Source organism: Hirundo rustica, unplaced genomic scaffold (genome assembly GCF_015227805.2).
Source record: "Hirundo rustica isolate bHirRus1 unplaced genomic scaffold, bHirRus1.pri.v3 scaffold_279_arrow_ctg1, whole genome shotgun sequence".
Taxonomy (NCBI): Eukaryota; Metazoa; Chordata; class Aves; order Passeriformes; family Hirundinidae; genus Hirundo; species Hirundo rustica.
Genome location: NW_026690331.1, coordinates 25,614 through 45,424, shown reverse-complemented (window position 1 = coordinate 45,424; position 19,811 = coordinate 25,614). Strand labels below are relative to the sequence as shown.

The 19,811-nt window shown below is 51.6% G+C and overlaps 2 protein-coding genes across 2 annotated transcripts; one reads left to right on the top strand and one right to left on the bottom strand.

Moving 5' to 3' along the window:
- The first annotated feature begins 3,904 nt into the window (after positions 1-3,904).
- On the top strand, positions 3,905-6,086 carry LOC120747897 (zinc finger protein 239-like). Its single transcript, XM_040053946.2, has one exon. It carries the CDS (start codon positions 3,949-3,951, stop codon positions 4,771-4,773), a length of 825 nt encoding a protein of 274 aa, XP_039909880.1. The 5' UTR covers positions 3,905-3,948; the 3' UTR covers positions 4,774-6,086.
- A 10,238-nt stretch (positions 6,087-16,324) lies between these two features.
- On the bottom strand, positions 16,325-19,738 carry LOC120747898 (zinc finger protein 773-like). Its single transcript, XM_040053947.2, has 3 exons — positions 19,131-19,738; positions 18,156-18,236; positions 16,325-17,663 (listed from the first exon to the last, which is right to left on the bottom strand). Exons 2-3 carry the CDS (start codon positions 18,202-18,204, stop codon positions 16,954-16,956), a joined length of 759 nt encoding a protein of 252 aa, XP_039909881.1. The 5' UTR covers positions 18,205-18,236; positions 19,131-19,738; the 3' UTR covers positions 16,325-16,953.
- Positions 19,739-19,811: the final 73 nt, after the last annotated feature.

Sequence of the window (19,811 nt, the reverse complement as noted above, 5' to 3'; positions counted from 1 at the left end):
CCCGTGCCCCGAGAGCTGCTGCTGGCCCTGGAAGCAGCTCAGCTGGATGTGGGCAGGGTAGAAATCCATCAGGGAGCAGAGCAGGCGGCCGGGGCCGGGCTGGGAGCTGGAGGGCAGCAGCGAGATGGAAACGCTGGGAGGGGCAGGGGGCTTGGGGACCCCCCAGTGCGGATCTGTCCCCCCCCTTCCCCCCAAGCCGCAGGGAATCGCTGCAGGGAACGAGTGCTGCGGGACACGGAACCACGTTCCTTCCATCCCAAGCCCACTGTGAAAAACGAGGTTCACTTTCCTGGTAAATTTTAGTACTAGGTTTAATAAAATAAAAATAAGACAATTAGGAGACAGGTTAAGCCAAATTACCACCGGCATTCAGCCAAATTCACAAGCTGCTGTTACAGAAATATTCTTTACATACCCTTTCTATTGCATCAGTCTGTTGCATATTCATGTTTCTTGGCTGTGTCTTCATTGTCACCTCCAGGCTGGGCCTTGGTCCATACTTTCTTCAGATGGTAGATGCTGATAGTTGGAATATCAATAGCAGGATCTTCTTTACATGTTCACTGGATGTTATCCAGACCAAACAGACAGTTTAAGCATACTAGATCAACTACTACCACTATGCCTAATTTTTTACTAATAGCAGAAATAAAAACTTAGATACTTACAACAAAGTTATTAATCATATACCACACATCTTGTGAAAAGCCAACTTTATAATACACACTTATAACACCCACCTTTCCCTCCCCTCTCCCCCCTTTCTCAGGTTCCCCCAATCCACAGACCCCTCCCAAATCAATTTTGGATTCCCTGTCCCTCCCCCACTCTTTGGGGGTCCCAGACCCCCTTTACCCCAGCTCTTCTGCCCCTTCCCGATCATCCCCCCAGTCCCCAAGCCCTCTCCCCCGTGCTGGGTTTTGGGGGTTCCAGGCCCCTCCTGCTCAATCTGGGGGTCCCAACCCCCCTTTCACTCAATTCAGGCAGTTCCTAGCAGATTTTTTCTGGGAGGAATCCCTGAGTTATGGGATTTTTGGGGTGTAGATTTGGATCAGGACAGCTCTGTCTGGCATTCATTTAACCCATGGTCCACCAGGGAACCACAAAAACGTGTCCCACTCCCGTCTTTCCACATTTGGACCAGTACAGGAGCTACTTTCTTATTTCCCTTGTTACCTCTTTCATCACTTTTGCATTGTCAGCGATTTGCAAACAACATCTTTAGTCATTTAATTTGGAACAAACTCCTCCTCTTTCGCTAAAACATAATCTGATCCCATCCCGTGATGGGATCAGGCCGTGTTCCTTCTCTGAGTGGATTGGTCGGCAGGAAGGTGAGGAGCTGGATCTGTCTGGTTGGTTATTATTTCGAGGTCATCTTGTAATCTAATTATGGCACTGAAATGATAAATGAGTTCTCTGGCCCCTGATATGAATTCATTCGGGTTCCCAGGGGCTGCTCCATGGTGTTGTAGGATTTGTTCTGGTGGCCGTTCATCTTTTCCCCAGTTTTGGTTGCTCCCTCCAGCCAGGGCTGCATCAAGTGATCTCTTTTCCCTAATTAAATCCTCACATCCTTGGATTCCCAACTGATTTCTCTGAACTTGTGGTAGCAAGAACACCCCAGTGGTCTCATGCTCCTTATGTGACCTAGACAGTGACAGCACATGTTGGAGTGGGGAGAGGGATGATTCCCCCCAGTTCTTTTAGTGAAGTTTTCACAACATTCTCCATTTGCTGTTTTTCTTTGCAGCTGCACCAGTTTCTGTTGCAGAGTCAGATATCCTGAGTGTGGGCTCTGCCTTTGGCTGTGCAAATTCCATCTGTGCAAGCAGGCAGAGCTTGGGGTGAGGGGCAGAGGGAATCAGCCCAATTCCTGCCCCAGGCAAGAAGACCCTGGTGCATTGTCCACACTTTTCCCCAGCAGTGTTAATTTACATTTCTACAACTCCTCTCCTGGCTGCCTGGAGCTAATCTTCTCTTCCAGGGCAGCCATCAAGTGATTCACACCTTCCTACCCTTTCCATCCACCACCCCCTCCCCCCTGTTTTGTGTTCTTTTTTTCCTTTTTGTTTGTTTGTTTTTAATTAAACAAGGTTTCATGCTGTAGTAACCAAGCAATGCTCATCCTTTTAATCAACGCTTGAACTTGATGCCAGACTTGAACAACAGGAGCTCCTTGTGCTGTCAGTGTTCAGGCCTCAGGTCCCCTTAGAGCTGTGGCTGCACAATTGTGCAGACAATGAGGGGGCCACTCTGGCCAGTGGGTTAAATATTGTAGCACAAGGATTCCTTTGGCATGGCCCTGCTTAACATTCACATACAATTCCAATTCCTTTTCTGAGTCTGGAGGAGCCATGGCTGGGACATCAATCATTTTGGGTTTTTAATTTTCTCAAGTTTATTTCTCTTTCTCATGTCCATACCATAACATTGAGGCTGTCTGGGGTTAAAAAGTCATACAACGTTCTGTCTAGAACAGAGAATCCTCAATCCAGGTCCTGCAATTTCCTATTAATCCTCAGAATTTTCTCACCTCCTTTTTATTCCTGGGTAATGTTACTTCTGAGATTCCCTGGACCCTCTCTGGGTCAATACCCCACAAACCTTCAGTCAAAATATGTCCTAAATATTTAAAATTTTTCTCCACTATTTCCACTATTTTTCCAAATATATTTAAAGATGCTTTTTAGCCTGAAAATTGAGCCATTTCCCAGAGGGTTCTTCTACCACTTCTTCTTGTCCTCCTTACTGGAGCAAGTCATCCACATCCTGTGTTAACCCAATCCCTGGGGGTGAGGTAAATTTTCCCTTCTAACCCTTGTTCCCAGTCAAAGGCCAACTCCTGTTCAGCATCCTGTGTAAGTGGGCATCCCCAGAAAGCATCTTTTCCATCAAGTGCTGAATGGTAGCAGTGTGACGGAGGGAACCTGGTTGCAGATGGTGTAAGGATCTGAGCCTGTGGGGTGCCTCGGTTTAATAATCTCATTTCTTATTCTTAGGTCCTGCAGCATTCTATAGATTCCATCTGGTTTCTTGATTGGCAGCATTGGAGCATTCCAGGGAGAGATCCCAGGCTCCAAAAGCCCTGCCTTTAAGAGGGGCTCAATGCCAGGCTGTGAGCCCTTCCTTCCCTCCCTTGGAATAGGGTATTGCTTTTAGACACCACTTGTCCTGGTTGCTTGAGAGTAATTTGGAGAGGCTGGGTGTCTGATTTTCCCTATTTCCCTGGAGCTGCCCACACTTCTGGGTTCACTTCAGCATTGGCCTTGTCAGACATTTGACACAAAGGTACCCCAGAAGTAGCAATGGCAATGCCTCTGCCAGGTGCTTGTGGCCGAGCCCGTCCCCTGGGTGCTGGGGCCCCCTTGGGCCCTGGGGTTCATCCCTCAGGGGCTGTAGAAACTCTGCCATGGCCTTTGGCTTCACCTTGGCCTTTTCCTCACCCCTTCTTGCATTCACCTGCTGTGCCTTTGTGACCAACTGCTCCAGGGGCTTCTTGTGCCACTGCTGCAGCCCCCCTGACTGCCTGTGGGTGTTCATCCTCTTGACAGCTGCAGCCTGCCCCCAGCCCCAGGAGTGTTTCCCTCCCCACATGCAGCAGGTGACCAGGGAGGGGCATCCATGATTTTCATGGGAGGAAATCTTGGTGTTTCTGAGCTTGATTGAGCTAAATGTTGATGCTTTGGATTTTTGCAAGGGGCTGAGTCTTTTAGAAGAGGTTTTGGCTGAGTCTTGATGTTTGGGGAGTTTTTGATGTGTGTCTTGATGTTTGGAGGACTTTTGGGATGAATCTTCTTTTGGAGGTTCTTACAGACCAATGTGGCAATTCTTACATCGCCAATGACTTCCTGAGATGAACTTGTGCAAGGAAGAACCCCCAGTCTAAGGCGCTCTCCTCTTGTTTTCTCCCCAAACCAGGATTTTTCATTCCCAAGGAGTGGCCGGATGGAGGAGGAGGAAAAGCCCCGGAGATGCCGCACGAGGAGGGGCTGCAAACCCAGCGCAGGGAGCTGTGAGGAGCAAAGACCCCCCCTGTGCCAGGAGGGCGGCCGGAGATCCAGCCAGAGCTCAGAGCTGGTGGAGAAGCCTCATGGAGGGGAGAAGCCCCACAAGTGCTTGGAATGTGGGAAGGGTTTCAGCCAGAGCTTTAACCTGATCCGGCACCAGGTGATCCACACTGGGGAACGGCCCTATGAGTGTGGGGAGTGTGGGAAGAGCTTCAGCCAGAGCTCCAGTCTGATCCAGCACAAGAGGATCCACACTGGTGAACGGCCCTTTGAGTGTGGGGAGTGTGGGAGCAGCTTCAGCTATAGCTCCAACCTGAGGAAACACCAGAGGATCCACGTTGGGGAGAAGCCCTACGAGTGTGGGGAATGTGGGAAGAGCTTCAGAGACAGCTCCAGTCTGAACCAGCACCAGGTGATCCACACTGGGGAAGGGCTCTACACCTGCCTGGAATGTGGGAAGGGCTTTGGATGGAGCTCCAGCCTGAGGAATCACCAGCGCATCCACACTGGGGAGAGGCCCTACGAGTGTCCCGAGTGTGGGAAGGGGTTTCACACCAGCTCCACTCTCCTCGTACATCAGCGGATTCACACAGAGGAGAGGCCCTTCCGCTGCCCCGACTGCGGGAAGGGCTTCAAGCGCAACTCACACCTCATCAGGCACCAGCGCATCCACACCGGGGAGAGGCCCTACGAGTGTCCTGAGTGTGGGAAGAGCTTCTCCAGGGGTTCTCACTTGACCCAACACCAACGGAGGCACCGCTAAGGGAAGCCCTGCGAATGCCCCGAGAGCGGGAAGAGCTTCGTGCGCTGCTCCAGCTCCATCCCCCGTGGGAGGATCGGCCTTGGATGATCCCCAGTGACCCCCGTTGGGCAGAGCCCTGCTGATCCGTGGTCCTGGTGATCCGTGTTGGGAAGACACCTGACTGGGATGCTCCTCATTTTCCTGGCTCCCTGTGGGCACCTGGATCAATGCAGGTGGAGGAACATCCATTGAGACACAGACCGACATTGGGAATTCCTTGGGCAGAATGGATTTGTTGACTTTCACCCCCAGACAATCCTTTCCATTCAATCCTATCATCTGGTGGCATCAAGGAATACTGGATGGTCTTGGAGGTCTTTTCCAGTCTCAGGGATTCCACGATTTTGATTTCCTGTTGCCCAAGTGTGTCTTGCACAGCCAAATAGTGAAGATGAAGTGCAGGAACCAAGATTTTGGAGACAGTGGGGTGGAAACCCCTCCAAAAAGGGTTCTTCCCTCCCAGCCAGGCACATGGATCCTCAGCTGGCACAGACACAGAAATCCTTTTTCTTTGACCTTGATTTGTTGTTCATTTCTCTTCATCACTTTAAAATGTCCAACATTGTGGTAAAAATAAAGAGATTGAACTGGGACATGGGTGAGGACATGGGGGACATAGACATGGTGGGACATAGACATGGAGAGTGACATGGGGACACATGGACAGGGATGTGGCCATTCATGGGGACATGAGGGGAAATGGGCACAGCTGGAGATGTGGGGGACAATGACAGGGATGGATTTGTGGTGGGGAGACAGCCATGGGTGAGGACATGGTGGGACATGGCCAGTGACATGTGGGGACATGGCCATGGCCGGTGCCGTGGGGGGAACTTGCAGGGGCTGTGGGGGATGCTGGGTTTGAGGGAGTTGAGGGTTCCTGGGAGGGACTTGGGGCTTGCTGAGGGCTTTGGGGAGCCCAGAGCTGGGAGACCCTGGCAGAGGTTGTGGGGCAGCTGCTCAAGGAGCCCCTGAGCTGGACCCCCAGGTGGGCATTGGGCTCCTGGAAGGGAATGAAGGTCCTTGTCCCCAGGAGGGAAATCCCAGCAGCCCCAGGGTATTGGGGGCAGCTGAGAGGCCACAACAAGGAGGGGAAAGCCAAACAGAGTTGTCCCCCTGCAGAACTGCACCCCAAAAATCCCCAAACTCAGGGCTCCTCTCAGGAAAAAGCTGTCAGGAGGTGCCTGAATTGAGGGAAAGGGGGATGGGACCTCAGACTGAGCAGGAGGGGCCTGGAACCTCCAAAACCAAGCATGATGGACAGGGCTGGTGGATTGGGGGGCAGAGGGGAGGGGGTGGAAGAGCAGGGAAGAAGAGGGGGCTAGAGCCCCCAAATTGCTTTGGGAAGGGTCACACTCCTCCTCCTTTCTAATCCCCAAGATGGTGCTGGGGCAGTGCTGGACTCTGGGCCTGCTTTGGGCACCCCCCATGCGCCCCCTCCCCAAATTCCCCTGGCAGCTTCAGGGTGCCCAGGCGCCTTTTGGTGTTGGCTGGGTGCTGTGCTGGGGTTCAGGTGCCTCCCAAGGGGTCCCCAGAGCAGGGTGACACAAGGGGGACACACAGGGGTCCCCATTCCTGATCCATCCTGGGGCCTGTTCTGTCCCCTCCTGAATCATGGTCCCCCCGCAGGGTCCCCCCAAGTCCCTCTCCACTGTCCCTCTCACTGCCACTTTGTGAGTGGAGCCTCTGGTGGGCAGGAGTCCCATCAAGCTCCCAGTGCTGTTCCCCCCTTTGCTTGGTAACTTTTCATGGCTTCAAAATAAATTTTATTTACTCATTCCCACCCGGATTTTGAGTCATTTTTAACAATTTTCATGTGCTAGGCTCCCATGAGTGGCATGCTCAAGAGATGATCTTTAAGCTCAGCGAAAATGCAGGCTGTGGCAACTCAGCTGTTGCAAAACAAAAAAATCCCTCATTTTATCTGAAAAGAAAAGGGACCAAAACCTGACCTTGATTTCAAGGGAAGGATTTTGTCTAACTTAGATCTGTGTTGTCTTATGTGTTCAATTTTTTGTATAGCTCCACTAAGTCAGGAGCGATAAGTCAGATTTCCTTGAGTCATTGAAAACTGATATAGTCAGGGACAAAACCCTCTAACTAATTAAAGTTAGAAAGTGGTATGTTTATTCACCAGCGGGCGGCACTAGAGTCAACTCCCAAAGGCGTGGCCACCCCGAACAAGGCTCTTTGCTCTCTATTTATTTTCCTAGATCTTACATACAATACATATGCATAATCCCAGCACCTCCAGTCCCCGCTCTCTATTAAAATGATGCTATCAGTCCTTCACACGTGCGCAATTCTTCTCTTGAATTGGCTCGGTGGTCTCGAATTGGGTCAGTGGTCTCAAAGGATGAAGTCAGGAGAGTCTTCATCAGGTCTCTGTGACCCTCTGGCATGATCCAAGGTCCCCTGCTTTGTGATTGATTAGCCAGCCCAGCACAGGAGGAGTGAATGTACGACTCAGTGAATGCAGAGTATAAAATCCAGAAACCTAGGAAAGAATTTGCAAGAGAGCAAAGGCCTTCAGCTGCTTTCAACCATTGCTTCAGCTGGCCTGTCTTCCCAGAGACAGAAGTGCCTCGAGTTGTGCTGCTGAGTAGGCTACAGAGAAAAGTCATGGGAGTCCCACTGGTATCTCAACTGGGTCTTGCAATTGCTGTATTTTGCTAACAGTCGTTTCTATTTTGATTGTGCTGTTTTGGACCATTATGTAAAATCAGAAATCCCATGTAGTATCAACCACCTTCAAATAAGTCAAGTTGATATTAGTGCTGACACCTTCCATGTGTAGAATGCTTCATAGAATGTGCTGAGAGAGCACTGGATTCTGACATCTGTTTAGCTAAATGCTCTCCCAGTGTTCTCTGCACTACCTTCCTATCCACGCTCTTACTACCATCTCTAGGTATGGCTTTCAAAAATTAAACATCTTCCAAAGGACCATTTATTGTGGGGTTTTTTTCAGCATCAGAGAGTCTGAGCCTTGAAACCTGTCATGTCTTTGGTTAAGTTTCCTTGCCCAACCTCCAAGAAATGTAACAGTGAGGCTGAATTCATTGTTTACATATCTTCCTAGTTTAATGCCATGGTGATTCCAGATGGAATTTTCTGGGTGGTTGAAATTGTTTCTAAACTTGGTGTCTAGCTAATCCGGATGGGGTTCTTACAGAGGTGGCCCAAAGCCAGGAAATCTCCTCTTTGGTGCTAAGCCACTGCAGGGGAAAAAGAAGCCCACACCATCAAACCAACCAACAAACCAACAAAGAAGCCAAGAAAAAGACCCAACGCAAATCAAGACCAAGAAGGTAATGGTATTTATTAATGAAAGAAACCATCTCAGTGCTTGTAAAATACTGGGTTGGTGGTGTTCATGTTTCCATTCTCTCTGATTTTTGTGTGGGATATCAAAGAAAAGCACGTTTGAGTAGGAGGGAGATTGGATCTGCCTTTGCCAGGTAAGGGAGAGGGAAGAAACACATTTCTAGATGAAGATTAAGGATTGTCAATTACTGTAAGGATTGGAAAACAATGTCAATAATGAATTGAAGTAGGTGTTTAATAATTCATTCAGAATGTTCAAACCAGTTCTTTCTTCTGTTGAAACATGTGGTGATGTGAGGTGGTAGTCTTGGTTTATTACCCTGGCCCTACAAATTTACCAGAAAAATCCTTTCCCTTGCTCTACATTGGAATGGCATTGACCACTGAGGAGGCTTGATTGAGAAAAGGAAAGGGAGCAGTAGCGAGGCTTCCTCCTGGAGGCAATGGACAGTGACAGTACAAACACTCTTGTCTGTGTCATCTGAGCAAATACCCAGGTTCTTGTACATTGGCGTGAAGAAAGTTCCTGCAGACTGCAGAACATTCAGAAAACGTGCATTTATTGCTCTGTTTCTGCTATGGGGGACTTTTTGGAAGCTGAGTGCACGTGAGGAAGTGAGTTTGACCTATGTCAGAATACGATTTTTGCACTGGAGAGATTTGTACTCGACCATAGCAGTACCATATTGACAAATGATCCCTAAATAATCAATGAGGTGTGAGTAACTAACTGCTAGGGGTGCATTGGACATGTGGATACAGATACAGACACGGATATAGATAGAGGAATATATGTATATGTATTTATAAATATATACATATGTGTACCTATTTGTGTCTATATAAATGGATCTATAGGTACATGTATAGGTGGATAGATGGATTGGTTTTTATCCATTCAAACCCTACAAAAGAAGAAGACACAAAAAAGAGGGTAAAGCCCCTCCTGTCACACTCTGCTGTTTCCAGCAGAGGTGGGTCATGGACTGTGGGGCTGTGTGGGGCATGTGCCAGGCTCTCTGTCTCTGCCTGCTCCTGCCTCCTGCATGCTTCCTTCCTGCTTCTGCGCTTCTTTTGGCTATTCCAGTGGTTCCTGGACCATCACAGCCCTCTTAAGCCCCTCAGTCTGGAGGAAGTCCCTGTGGTGCAGGAATAGCGGAGCGTCAGCAGTTTGACTGTGCACAGTATGTCCTGGGCTCTCTGTCCCTTCTGCTGAGGCTGCCATGGACTGGGCTGTGTCCAGGAGAACCAGGCCATCGGCTCTGGGGCTGTGTGGGACATAGGCAGGGCTCTCTGCCTCTGCTGCTCTGGCTTTTGCTCCCATCTCTTCATCTCCACTTTGTTTCTGCTCGCAGGGATCTTCTGGCTCCTCCAAGGGTCTCTGGGCCACAAAAGCACGGCCTCCTTAACCACCTCAGTGTGCATGTGCTCAGCTGCATTCAAGAAGAGCAGCTCATCAGCTGAGGGGCTGAGGCTCTCGTGTGCACCACTCTCTGCCCCTGCTGAAGTGGGTGTCACTGCTGGTGACACATCCCCACTGTGTTCCACGTCCTGCTGTTCCACAAGGTGCTGGACGGATCCCTGGATTGAAATAGGGGAGTAGAAATTAGAAGGCATTGATTAGAAAGAGGCCTGTGAAGGAAAAGACAGGACGTGCACACGAAAACAGCATGAAGGAATGCAAGGAGAGCTGATCAGGAGAAGGATGTTCAGTGGAACAGGATGCAGGTTTGCTAAACTCCCAAGGACACTGAGATAACGAGGCTCCTTGGGTGCCTGGAACTAGATGAGAGCGGCCTTATGGCTTGGACTGTGCCCAAAGGATCAGCAGACATGCACAAGAGAGCAGGGTGAGAAGTTCAACTCTGAGGAAGAGTGCCCAGCACAGGGGGACGGTCACTGCCCTGCTCCTGCTGCCCCACTCTTGCTGACCCAGGCCAGGATGCCCTTGGCCTTCTTGGCCACCTGGGCACACGCTGGCTCCTGTTCAGCTGCTCCTGACCCGCACCCCTGGCTCCTTTTGTCCCAGGCAGCTCCCCAGGCACAGAGGTGCACATTGCACTTCAAATACAGCATCCAGCATTTCAAGATGTCCTTGCTGTTCTCAGCAACACAAGACAGCAGTCAAGGACTTGCAGCTTCACTCCACTCCAGGCTCCAATGCAGTTTTCAAAGCTGCAGACTTCACCCAAAATGGACCAACAGGAACCTGCTGCTTCTGGGTTTTGCCTCAGAAGAAGGGTTCAGAACTACACGGTTGGTTTCTTTTGCCACACGGGACAAGAATGAACCCCCCAGAGCTTCATGGACAACACAATCAGCTCCTTGCAGCTTCTGGAAAACCAAAAGACAGGTGAGCCAAAAGACTCTGGAGAAGTGAAGAATTCCTCTGGAAAACTGCAGAACAGTTCCACAAGCCAACCACAGGTTTCCCAAGAGGGAAAACAAAGCAACAAAGCCTTGTGAGCTCCAGAAGGACCCCGTGCGCCCTTGGCCATAGCGCTGCAGAAGCCAAGAGATGGAGCTCCAGTGAGCCCAGCAGCCAGATGCTCCCGCCCAGGCACCAGCTCTTTGGTGCCTCAACACTGCAGATCCAAGCCCATTTTCCAGCTGTCACTGGCTGGGGCAATTGCTAGGTGCTGGCAGGACTCCAGCACTCAGCATCCTCAGCCCCCAGCAGCAAGTGCTGCCTGGCCACAAACTTGCAGCTCTGCCTTGCACTCAAGACAGCAGCCACCAGAAGTGGCACTTACTGGCTTGGAATATTCCAGCTGTGCTGTGACCACAGCTGGAATCAGGCAGTAATTTCCCTCCTTTGGCTCCTCTTTGGCCTCTTCTCCAGGAGCAGAGGGAGCCAGGGCAGAGAGTGCTGTTGCTTCTGTGCTCTGTGGAAAGAGAGAAGCATGAGGGACAGCCCTCGACCTATCCTTTAGAACCTTCTTTCCTTTCCCATCTACAACCAGCTCGACTAAGGAGAAATCGGAAGCTCTGATAGCCATGGGATTCTAAGTCACTCCAACTAAATTCAAATGGGCTGATTCAACAGAACTGCCCATGGCTCTGAATTCAGTATTCCTCCCTGGCTACAATCAGCAAGCAATGTTGTCTCTGCAAAACTGAGCTTTTTAGTTCTTTAAGGCTCCCAAATGGAAAAGTAGGAAATAGCCAGCAAGGCCTTTGCTCCTGCTGCTGCAGACATGGAAATGGATTTTCTTTCAGCCTATCCAACTTGCCCTCCACACTCTACTGCCCCTGGCCAAGCTCACAGCTTGCTCCACAATTGTGAAACACTGGGAACATCAAAGGTTCATTTCCCACTCACCTCAGGATCATCACCTCTGAATACACGGGTCAGGTGACCTGCAGTGGGTAAGGAAAATGAAGCAAATTCTTTGAGAAAACTGCCTGGGCTGGTGAATCCCTCAGAAGAAGTCAACACAAACAGGGAGTATTTTCCATTTCACCACATCCCTCCAGGAGACACAGTTCTTTCCCACAGCCAGCAAGACAACAGGACAATATTCATCCTAATTGTCTTTCTGTTTCGAAATCCACCCAGTCACTAAGAAAATACAGGAAGACATACAAAAGCCAAATTAGGTTCCACCTAGAGAAAACCTCTACTTACGAGCCAGGTGAGTCAGGTAATAGCCGGAATAAGTAATGCCATAGACAGAGCAAACTGCAGCAGCGAGTTGCCCAATCATTTTGGCACTGCTGTGCAAGTTTGCAGAGTGTGCTGGAACACAGGAACAAACAAGGCTCCTGTCAGTGTGCAGCTGCCCGCTGACAAACGCCTCAAGCAGGAGGATGCTCCTGCACTGAGCAAGCCCAAGAGCTGCTCTGACACCACTGAGGCCTTCCGTGCACCAAGGCAACCTTGTGATGTCAGCACAACCACATGGCAACCAAGCCCTGACATCACAAAGCCAATGCTCTGTGTTGGTCTGTGAAGTGATGCAAAGCAACCCAACCTTGCCTACAGCAAACACAAAATAGCCTGGGAAGTTCTCCTGTGTCACAGAGAAGCACAAAGCCCCTGGTGGGCCAAACTCTGTTTTGCAAGGGATCCAAGAGGAACTCCTGGAGTGCCCAGAGCACCTCCAGCCTGGAGCCCAGCTGAGCACTCAGATGGGACCAAAGCAAAGGAAAGCAGAGCAAGAACATGGCCCAAAGCATTGCCCAGAACCGGCAGAGAAAGCACTCTTGGCATAAGAGCTGACAAAATTCCTAACAAACCTCCCCACGTATCTGCACATTTCTTGGACGTGCCCAGGGCTCCTGTGTATGGACACCTGTGCCTTGATTGCCCTTTGGAAGCAGTTGAACTGGGAGGATCTGCCCAGCAGCAGCAGCAGCAGCTGCTCCAAGCTGGGCAGGCGCCTGGCAGTGCTGATTTCCAGAGGCTTCCGTGTGCCAGGTGAAGCCAAGGCAGGAGCGGGTTGAAAGGTGCTGGCGCTGCTGCTGCTCTGTGCCAGAGAGCCCTGGCTGGGCAGGGCACGGCGCCCACTGCACTGCGGGCTCCTTCTGCTGCCACAGCTGGGCACAGCTGCCAACAAATCATGACCACTTGGGGTAAAAACCAAGGGGTTTGTGGAGGCTGCATTGCTCTGCACACACCTGGGCCACCTGCAGCACAGAGCTTTGGTCCCCAAAAAGGGAAACCAGTGGGACAGAGCTGGAACAGGTTTCATTTTCACCTTTCTTACCTGCTCAACCTGAAATGGCCAAGATGAACGTTACCAAGCAGGGCTCGATTCCCACTGCCAGCTCAGTGTGACAGAGGAGGCATGACATTATTTCAGTGCTGGGTGAGAGGGGAATCTCATCCCTAACATGTGCATACCCAGCAATCTCACCTCCTCATTTGTATCCATGGAACTAAGACAAATTACTTACTGTGCTGAAACTCACCAGCTAAACATTCTCCCAAATTATTGGACATATTTAAATCACTTTTCAGAATTTATTGACATGAGAGAAGAAGTGTCCTGAAGGTCCCTGGTTGTGATCGCAACACACAAAGCAATCACACAGAGATGAGAGATTTGCAAGGCAGAGATGTTCCCCCGAGAGAGTCCAAGGCTGAGCCAAGGCCGAGAGCCCCTCTGCCTGTTTATTTCTTACTTTTTATACATTTGTGGGTCTGGCTGTGGATTGGCTTCTGAAGTTATCACCTCCCAGCGGAATGGCCAAACCAACTGTCAGTTACAATTGTTTTCAGGTTAGAAATATGCAAACAAAGGACAGGGAATGAAAAACAAAGAATTTTTTATGTTACATGTGTGAGAAAAGGCAAAAACTGCTACTAATATTGTACAGAAGCTAAAAAGACTGACTCCATCTTATGAACAATCAAAAGGCTTTAAAAAACTCGGAAAAACCAGGGTGACAAAAACCCTCTTGATTTGCTGCGGCAAAGAAAAAGAAAGGCAGTATTTAATAAAATAAAAGCAAGGCCTCTTGGAACAGTGGTTGTTTGGAAAAAGTCAGACCCAACAATGTTCTGTGTGCTGGGGTAGACACTGATCAGAAACAAAAAGCTGCATTTTGATTTCCCTGTTTTTCATTTCTGTTGTCATCTGGAAAGTTGTAGAAGTAGGGTTTGTTTTTTGGTTTTGTTGGGTTTTGGTGTTGTTTCTGTTTTTGTTTTTGTTTTTCTTTTTTTTTTTTTTGTTTGTTTGAGGTTTTTGTTTTTGTTTTAAGCAGTGTTGCTGAAATACTTCTAGGAAAAGGAAATTAATAGGAAATTTCCTCCTTCCCCCAATCAAATCCTATAGTTTGTCAACAGAAGGATTGAGACTCTATGTCCAGCAAGCCATTCCAAAGTGCTTTCCTTTGAAAGAACAGCTGTCTGTTCCTTTGTGGATAGGAACAAATCCAAGCTATCCTGGAAACAGAAACTGTCCCTCCTTTCTTCCCTTCGTCCAGGAATACAAACGTGTTTCATTCTGGTGAACGCTTTCCACGTTGGGGGCAGCCCATCTCCAGCCCAAATTCCTCTCTTGCAGGAAAGTCTCTCCCACAGACACAGAGCTTGAGAGAAAAATAGGACCTCACAAGAGAAACAAAGTCTTCTCAAGGGAACAGAATCGTTCAGGTTGGAAAAGACCTCTGAGCTCATCGAGTCCAGCCGTCAACCCAGCACTGCCAAGGCCACCGCAACCCTGTCCCCAGGTGCCACATCTACAGGTTCTTGAAATGCCTCCATGGATGGCGACTCACCCTTTGCCCTGCCAGCCTGTTCCAATGCTTGACCACCCTTTCAGGGAAGAAATTGTTCCTCTGTCCAATCTAAACCTTCTCTGGCAGGACTTTTGGCCATTTCCTCTCGTCCCATCGCTTGTTCTGTGGGAGAAGAGACCGATTCCCGCCTTGTTCCCGGCCCCTTTCAGGGAGTTGTGCCCTGCTGGCTCCTGCTCAGCTGCTCTCACCCAGCACCCCCAGGGCCTTTCCCAATGTTCCCTTTCCAGCCTCTCCGCCCCAGGCATGGAGCTCTGCAGGGGCTGCTGTGAGCCCAGCACAGGATCCAACACTTGGCTCTGGGGAACCTCCTGCACTTGGCCTCGGCCCATCACTCCAGGCTGTTCAGATCCCTCTGCAGAGCCTTCCTGCCCTCCAGCAGAGCAATACCACGCACTGGAGCCGAGACTCCAGTTGCACCATACATTGTCTTTTCCCATTGAATTTCTTGGTTAGAGCAACAATCACCCACAAATCTCCCTGATTGCTCAGGGCCTGGATGTGCTGCCCTGACCCAGCCTTCAGAGAAAGAAAGGATTCAGTTTCAGCCCTGTTTTCAGCACTGTTTTACTCCTGGAGTGGTGACAGCAGGAAGATTTCATTGCCTCTGCCTGGGGAATTGTAGATCTCAGCTGCTGCTACCCCTCTTCTGGCTCCTATCTGAATTTTATCAGTACAACTGCAATTGCCTCTTTCAATCAGTGCTACCCACAGTGCTTTTGTGATGGGGACCTCAGTGTTTTTGTCACAGGCATCATGATTAGCACATCTTGAAATGTGCTCACAAGTGCTCACAAGTCCCTGAGCACTAAGCTGAGAGAATTAAAGTCACACAGGCCATAGTCACAGTGCTCAAACAGAGCCCTGGTGCTGGTGCTGTTGAAATAGAATCAGTTTACAGAGGCCATCACAGGAATTGCCTCTGGAATGTCAAAAAAAAAAAAAAGAAAAAGCACCAGGAGAAAGAAAAGCCAGAACTTCTCGACTCGCTTCATTGCTTTTTCTGGGCAGAAGATGGAGATGACACCAAGCTGGGTGGGTGTGTGGATCTGCTGGAGGGCAGGAGGGCTCTGCAGAGGGACCTGCACAGGCTGGATCTAAAGGATGAATCCAGTCATGTCAGGTTTAACAAGTCCAGGTGCTGTGTCCTGCACTTTGGCCACGACAACCCCTGCAGTGCCACAGGCTGGGGACAGAGTGGCTGGACAGTGGGCAGGCAGAAAGGGACCTGGGGGTGCTGACTGACAGCAGCTGGACACGAGCCAGCAGTGTGCCCAGGTGGCCAAGAAGGCCAAAGACACCAGGCCTGGAGCAGCAAGAGTGTGGCCAGCAGGAGCAGGGCAGTGATTCTTCCCCTGTGCTCAGCACTGGTGAGGCAGCACCTCGAGTGCTGTGTCCAGTTCTGGGCCCCCAATTTTGGAAGGATCTTGAGATGCTTGAGCATGTCCAGAGAAGGGCAGCAAGGCTGGTGAAGGGTCTGGAGCACAAGTCCTGTGAGGAGCAGCTGAGGGAGCTGGCGCTGTATCCTGGAGAAGAGGAGGCTCAGAGGAGACCTCATCACTCTCTACAAGTCCCTGACAGGAGGATGCAGCCGGGTGGGGCTGGGCTCTGCTCCCAGGGAAAGAGTGATTGGGAATTGGCATGGGCTGCCCAGGGAGGTGCTGCAGGCACCATCCCTGGAGCTGCTGAAGAGTGCCAGGCTCAGGGTGACAGGGTGCTGTTGGGTCATAGGCTGGACTTGATGATCTCACAGGTCTTTTCCAACCTGGTTAATTCTGTGATCCTGGCCTGTGTGGCCCCGTTTTGAGGAAAACTCACCTCCAATTCCTACAAACACCACCAAATCTTACCACGTCCGAAATTTCGCCCCCAGACAACAAAAAAACCATTGGATTTAGAGATCTTTATTCAATTTATTCAATTTCTTTATTTTTATGGCAATTTCAGATGTTTGTAACAGATGAAAATGCATCCGTTAAATAAAATCAAGATCAAAATAAAAGGAGTCACTTATCAGCATCATGAGAAAATGTGTGGGGTTGGGTTCAGTGCATGGAAGAAGAGGGGTTTGTTGGAGGGGTTTCCACCTCAAATCTTGGTCTTTGCCCCAGTCCATCACCATTTGGCTGTGGAACACACCCATGGGCCACAGAGAAGCAAAATCATGGAACCACTGAGGTTGGAAAAGACTTCCAAGACCACCCAGTGTTGCTTGATGCTACAGGATGAAAGGATTGGACAGAAGAGCTGAGACTTTCAGGGTTGAAAGTCAACAAATCCACTCTTCCCAATGAATTCCTGATGTCATTCTGAGTCCTCATGGAGGCTCCTACTCCTGCCTTCATCCAGGTGCCTGTGGGGACCAGGAGGACATGGAGATCACCAGCCAGGTGTCTTCTCAACACAGATCACCCAGAACAGGGGTCACCAGGTCTCTGCCCAACTGGAGTCACTGGGGATCACCCAATGCAGATCCTCCCATGGGGATGGAGCTGGAGACACACACAAAGCTCTTCCTGCACTCAGGACATTTGCAGGACTTCTCTCACAGGTGGGTCCATTTGTGTGAAGTCAAGGCAGAGCTCTGAGGGAATCTCTTCCCACACTCAGGACACTCGTAGGGCCTCTCCCCCGTGTGGATGCGCCGGTGGATGGTGAGGGTGAAGTTACACTTGAAGCCCTTCCCGCAGTCGGGGCAGCTGAAGGCCTCTCCTCCGTGTGTGTTTTCTGATGCATGAGGAGATTTGAGCTGGTCCAAAACCCCTTCCCACCCTCGGGACACTCACAGGGCCGTTCCTCACTCTGGGCTCTCTGCTGGCAGATCAGGCTGGACCTGTGGCGGAAGCTCTTCCCACACATGAAGCACTTGCAGGGCCGTTCCCCTGTGGGGATCTCCTGGTGCTGGATCAGGGTGCAGCTCAGGCTGAAACTCTTCCCATATTTCCCACACTCGTAGGGCTGTTCCCCCGTGTGTACTTGCAGGTGGATGAAGAGGTGGGAGGTGTGGCTGAAGCTCTTCCCACATTCCCAGCACCTGTAGGGCTTCTCCCCAGTGTGAAGCTGCTCATGGACCACCAGGTTGGGTCTCTGGATGATGCAGAGGGGGGTTCTTTTCTCCTCAGAGCACCCTGGGCTGGGTTTGGAGCCCCTCCCTGAGGGGGATTCCTTTGGCTTTTCCTCCCCATTGGATTCCTGCCCCTTGGAGCCACTCAAAACGGCCTCTTCCACGAGGTTCTGCTGTGGGGATTTATCCTCCCTGGTCTCCGTCCACAGCTCAGTTCCTGGGGGAGGAAGGGACATGAAAGGGAAGGAACAAGGAAGAAGTAAAGAACAAGGAGAGGAAGGAGGTTGGAGAAGCAAGAAGGAGAGAAGGTATAGAAGAAAAATGCACAATGGAGGGTGAAGGAACAAGGAGAAGGAAGAAGGAAGATGGAGAAGAAATAGGAAGGGATGAGAAAAAAAGAAACGAGACAAGGAGAGGGAGGAACGAAGAAGATGGAAAGGAATGAACAAAAAAATGGAATGGAAGTAATAAGAGAACAGAAGAGGGAGGGAGGGAGGGAGGGAGGAAGGGAGGAAAAGGAAGAAGGAGAGGAAGGATAAGGAGAGGATGGGATTTGCCTCCATGCCAGAGGGAAGGGGAAGGAGATCCCCCCCAATCCATCCCTGGCAGGAGGGCATCGGCAGCAGGGTTGTCCTGCAGCCAGGGGCAATGCTGGGCTGGGAGATGGGGCAGAAGAGTGGGGGAAAAGGGGCAGTGACTTCCTCCTCACCTGCCTGGGGCTCCCAGAGCATCTTCCTCACTGCCTCTTCCTCCTCCATTCATCCAAGGCTTGGGAATGACAAGTCTTGTTCTGCAGGGAAAAACAAGGGGTGAGTGCCTAGGGTTGGGGGTTCCTCCTGCCTGAGTCCATCTCTAGAAGTCACCAGGTATCTTGTGTCCATGAAAATCTCCAAAACATCAGGACTCAGAGGAAAAAAATCCCTCTCTGGCGTTCCCCCATCTCTGGTGTCTCCACTATGAGGTTCTGGGTGTCCTCTTTGTCCTGGGTGCTGTGGGTCCAGCAGATATTGGAGGTCCCTCCTCTGCAGGGTCTCTGCCTGCTCCAGGCTTCCAGGGAATCCCAGGGGTCCCCCCTCTTTGTTCCCCCCACTTTGGGATTCTGGGAGTCCCCCTTCTCTGGGCTGCTGAGGGTCCCATGGGTCCCCCTCTCTGGGGTTGCACTAAGGGATGCCGAGGGTTTTGGGGTCCCCATGTTGGTGTCCCAGGGATTCCTCCTCTGCAGGCTCATCCCTTGTCTGGGCTGCCCCTTCTCGATGTTTCCCTCACTCCCGGCTCTCAGGGTGCCCCCTCTCCAGGGGCCCATTCCAGGGTCTGGGACTCTCGGGGCTCACCCCTTTTTGCTTTCCCCCATCTCAAGGCTGCTCCCCCCGCCCTTGGCGGTACCGGGCGATCACCACGTGGCTCCGGGGACCCCCACCCACCACCGGGGCTCTGCCGGCAGCCACCACCGGGACATCCCAAAAAACACCTCCCGGGAACCCCCAGTATCCACCCAAAGGGGATTTCGGCTCAGCTTTGGAGTCCTGCAAGATCCAAACATCGCTCCGCCCGCCCCATCCAGAAAGAGAGAAACAGGAACCCCTAAAGATACTTCAGGTGAGCTCCAAATATCCCTCCCTCCTTCAAACAATCCCCTGCCAGGACGGCCCAAGACACTCGGGGCGAGGTCCCCCTTCCCGGTCACCTGCGGGATGCGGTGGGGCCGATGCTGGCGGCGCCAAGGGGCTGCAGATCCAGAGAGCGATGGATGCACGTGGTGCCTCCTCTCGCTGCTCCTCCTCCTCTTCCTGCTGCTCCTCCAGCCCTCCTCTTCCTCCCGCTCCTCCTCCTCCTTCTCCTCCTGCTGCATCCCTCGGCTGCGGGCGCGGAGCTCTCGGGTGAGCGGAGCGGGGCCGGGACCGGGTGGGCAAGGGGTGGGAGAGGGGGATAAGGGGAGGTGGGACAGGGGGAAGGGGGTTCTCAGTGGGGGGCTCCCAGTTCAGCCCAGCAGCCCGAAATGGCCTCGCTGTGCTCCCAGCCCCTCCCGGCGCTGTGGGGGCCGGGCCGTGCCCCAGTGCCGGCTCAGGGGCTGCTCCAGGCTGACGTGCTCCACCTGGCAGCTGGAGGTGACCCCGCGCCGCGGGGAGGTTTCCAGCAGCACCAGGAGCTGCTGGCTCCAGTCCCCGTTGGGGACCACGGCGGTGCCACCCCGTGCCCCGAGAGCTGCTGCTGGCCCTGGAAGCAGCTCAGCTGGATGTGGGCAGGGTAGAAATCCATCAGGGAGCAGAGCAGGCGGCCGGGGCCGGGCTGGGAGCTGGAGGGCAGCAGCGAGATGGAAACGCTGGGAGGGGCAGGGGGCTTGGGGACCCCCCAGTGCGGATCTGTC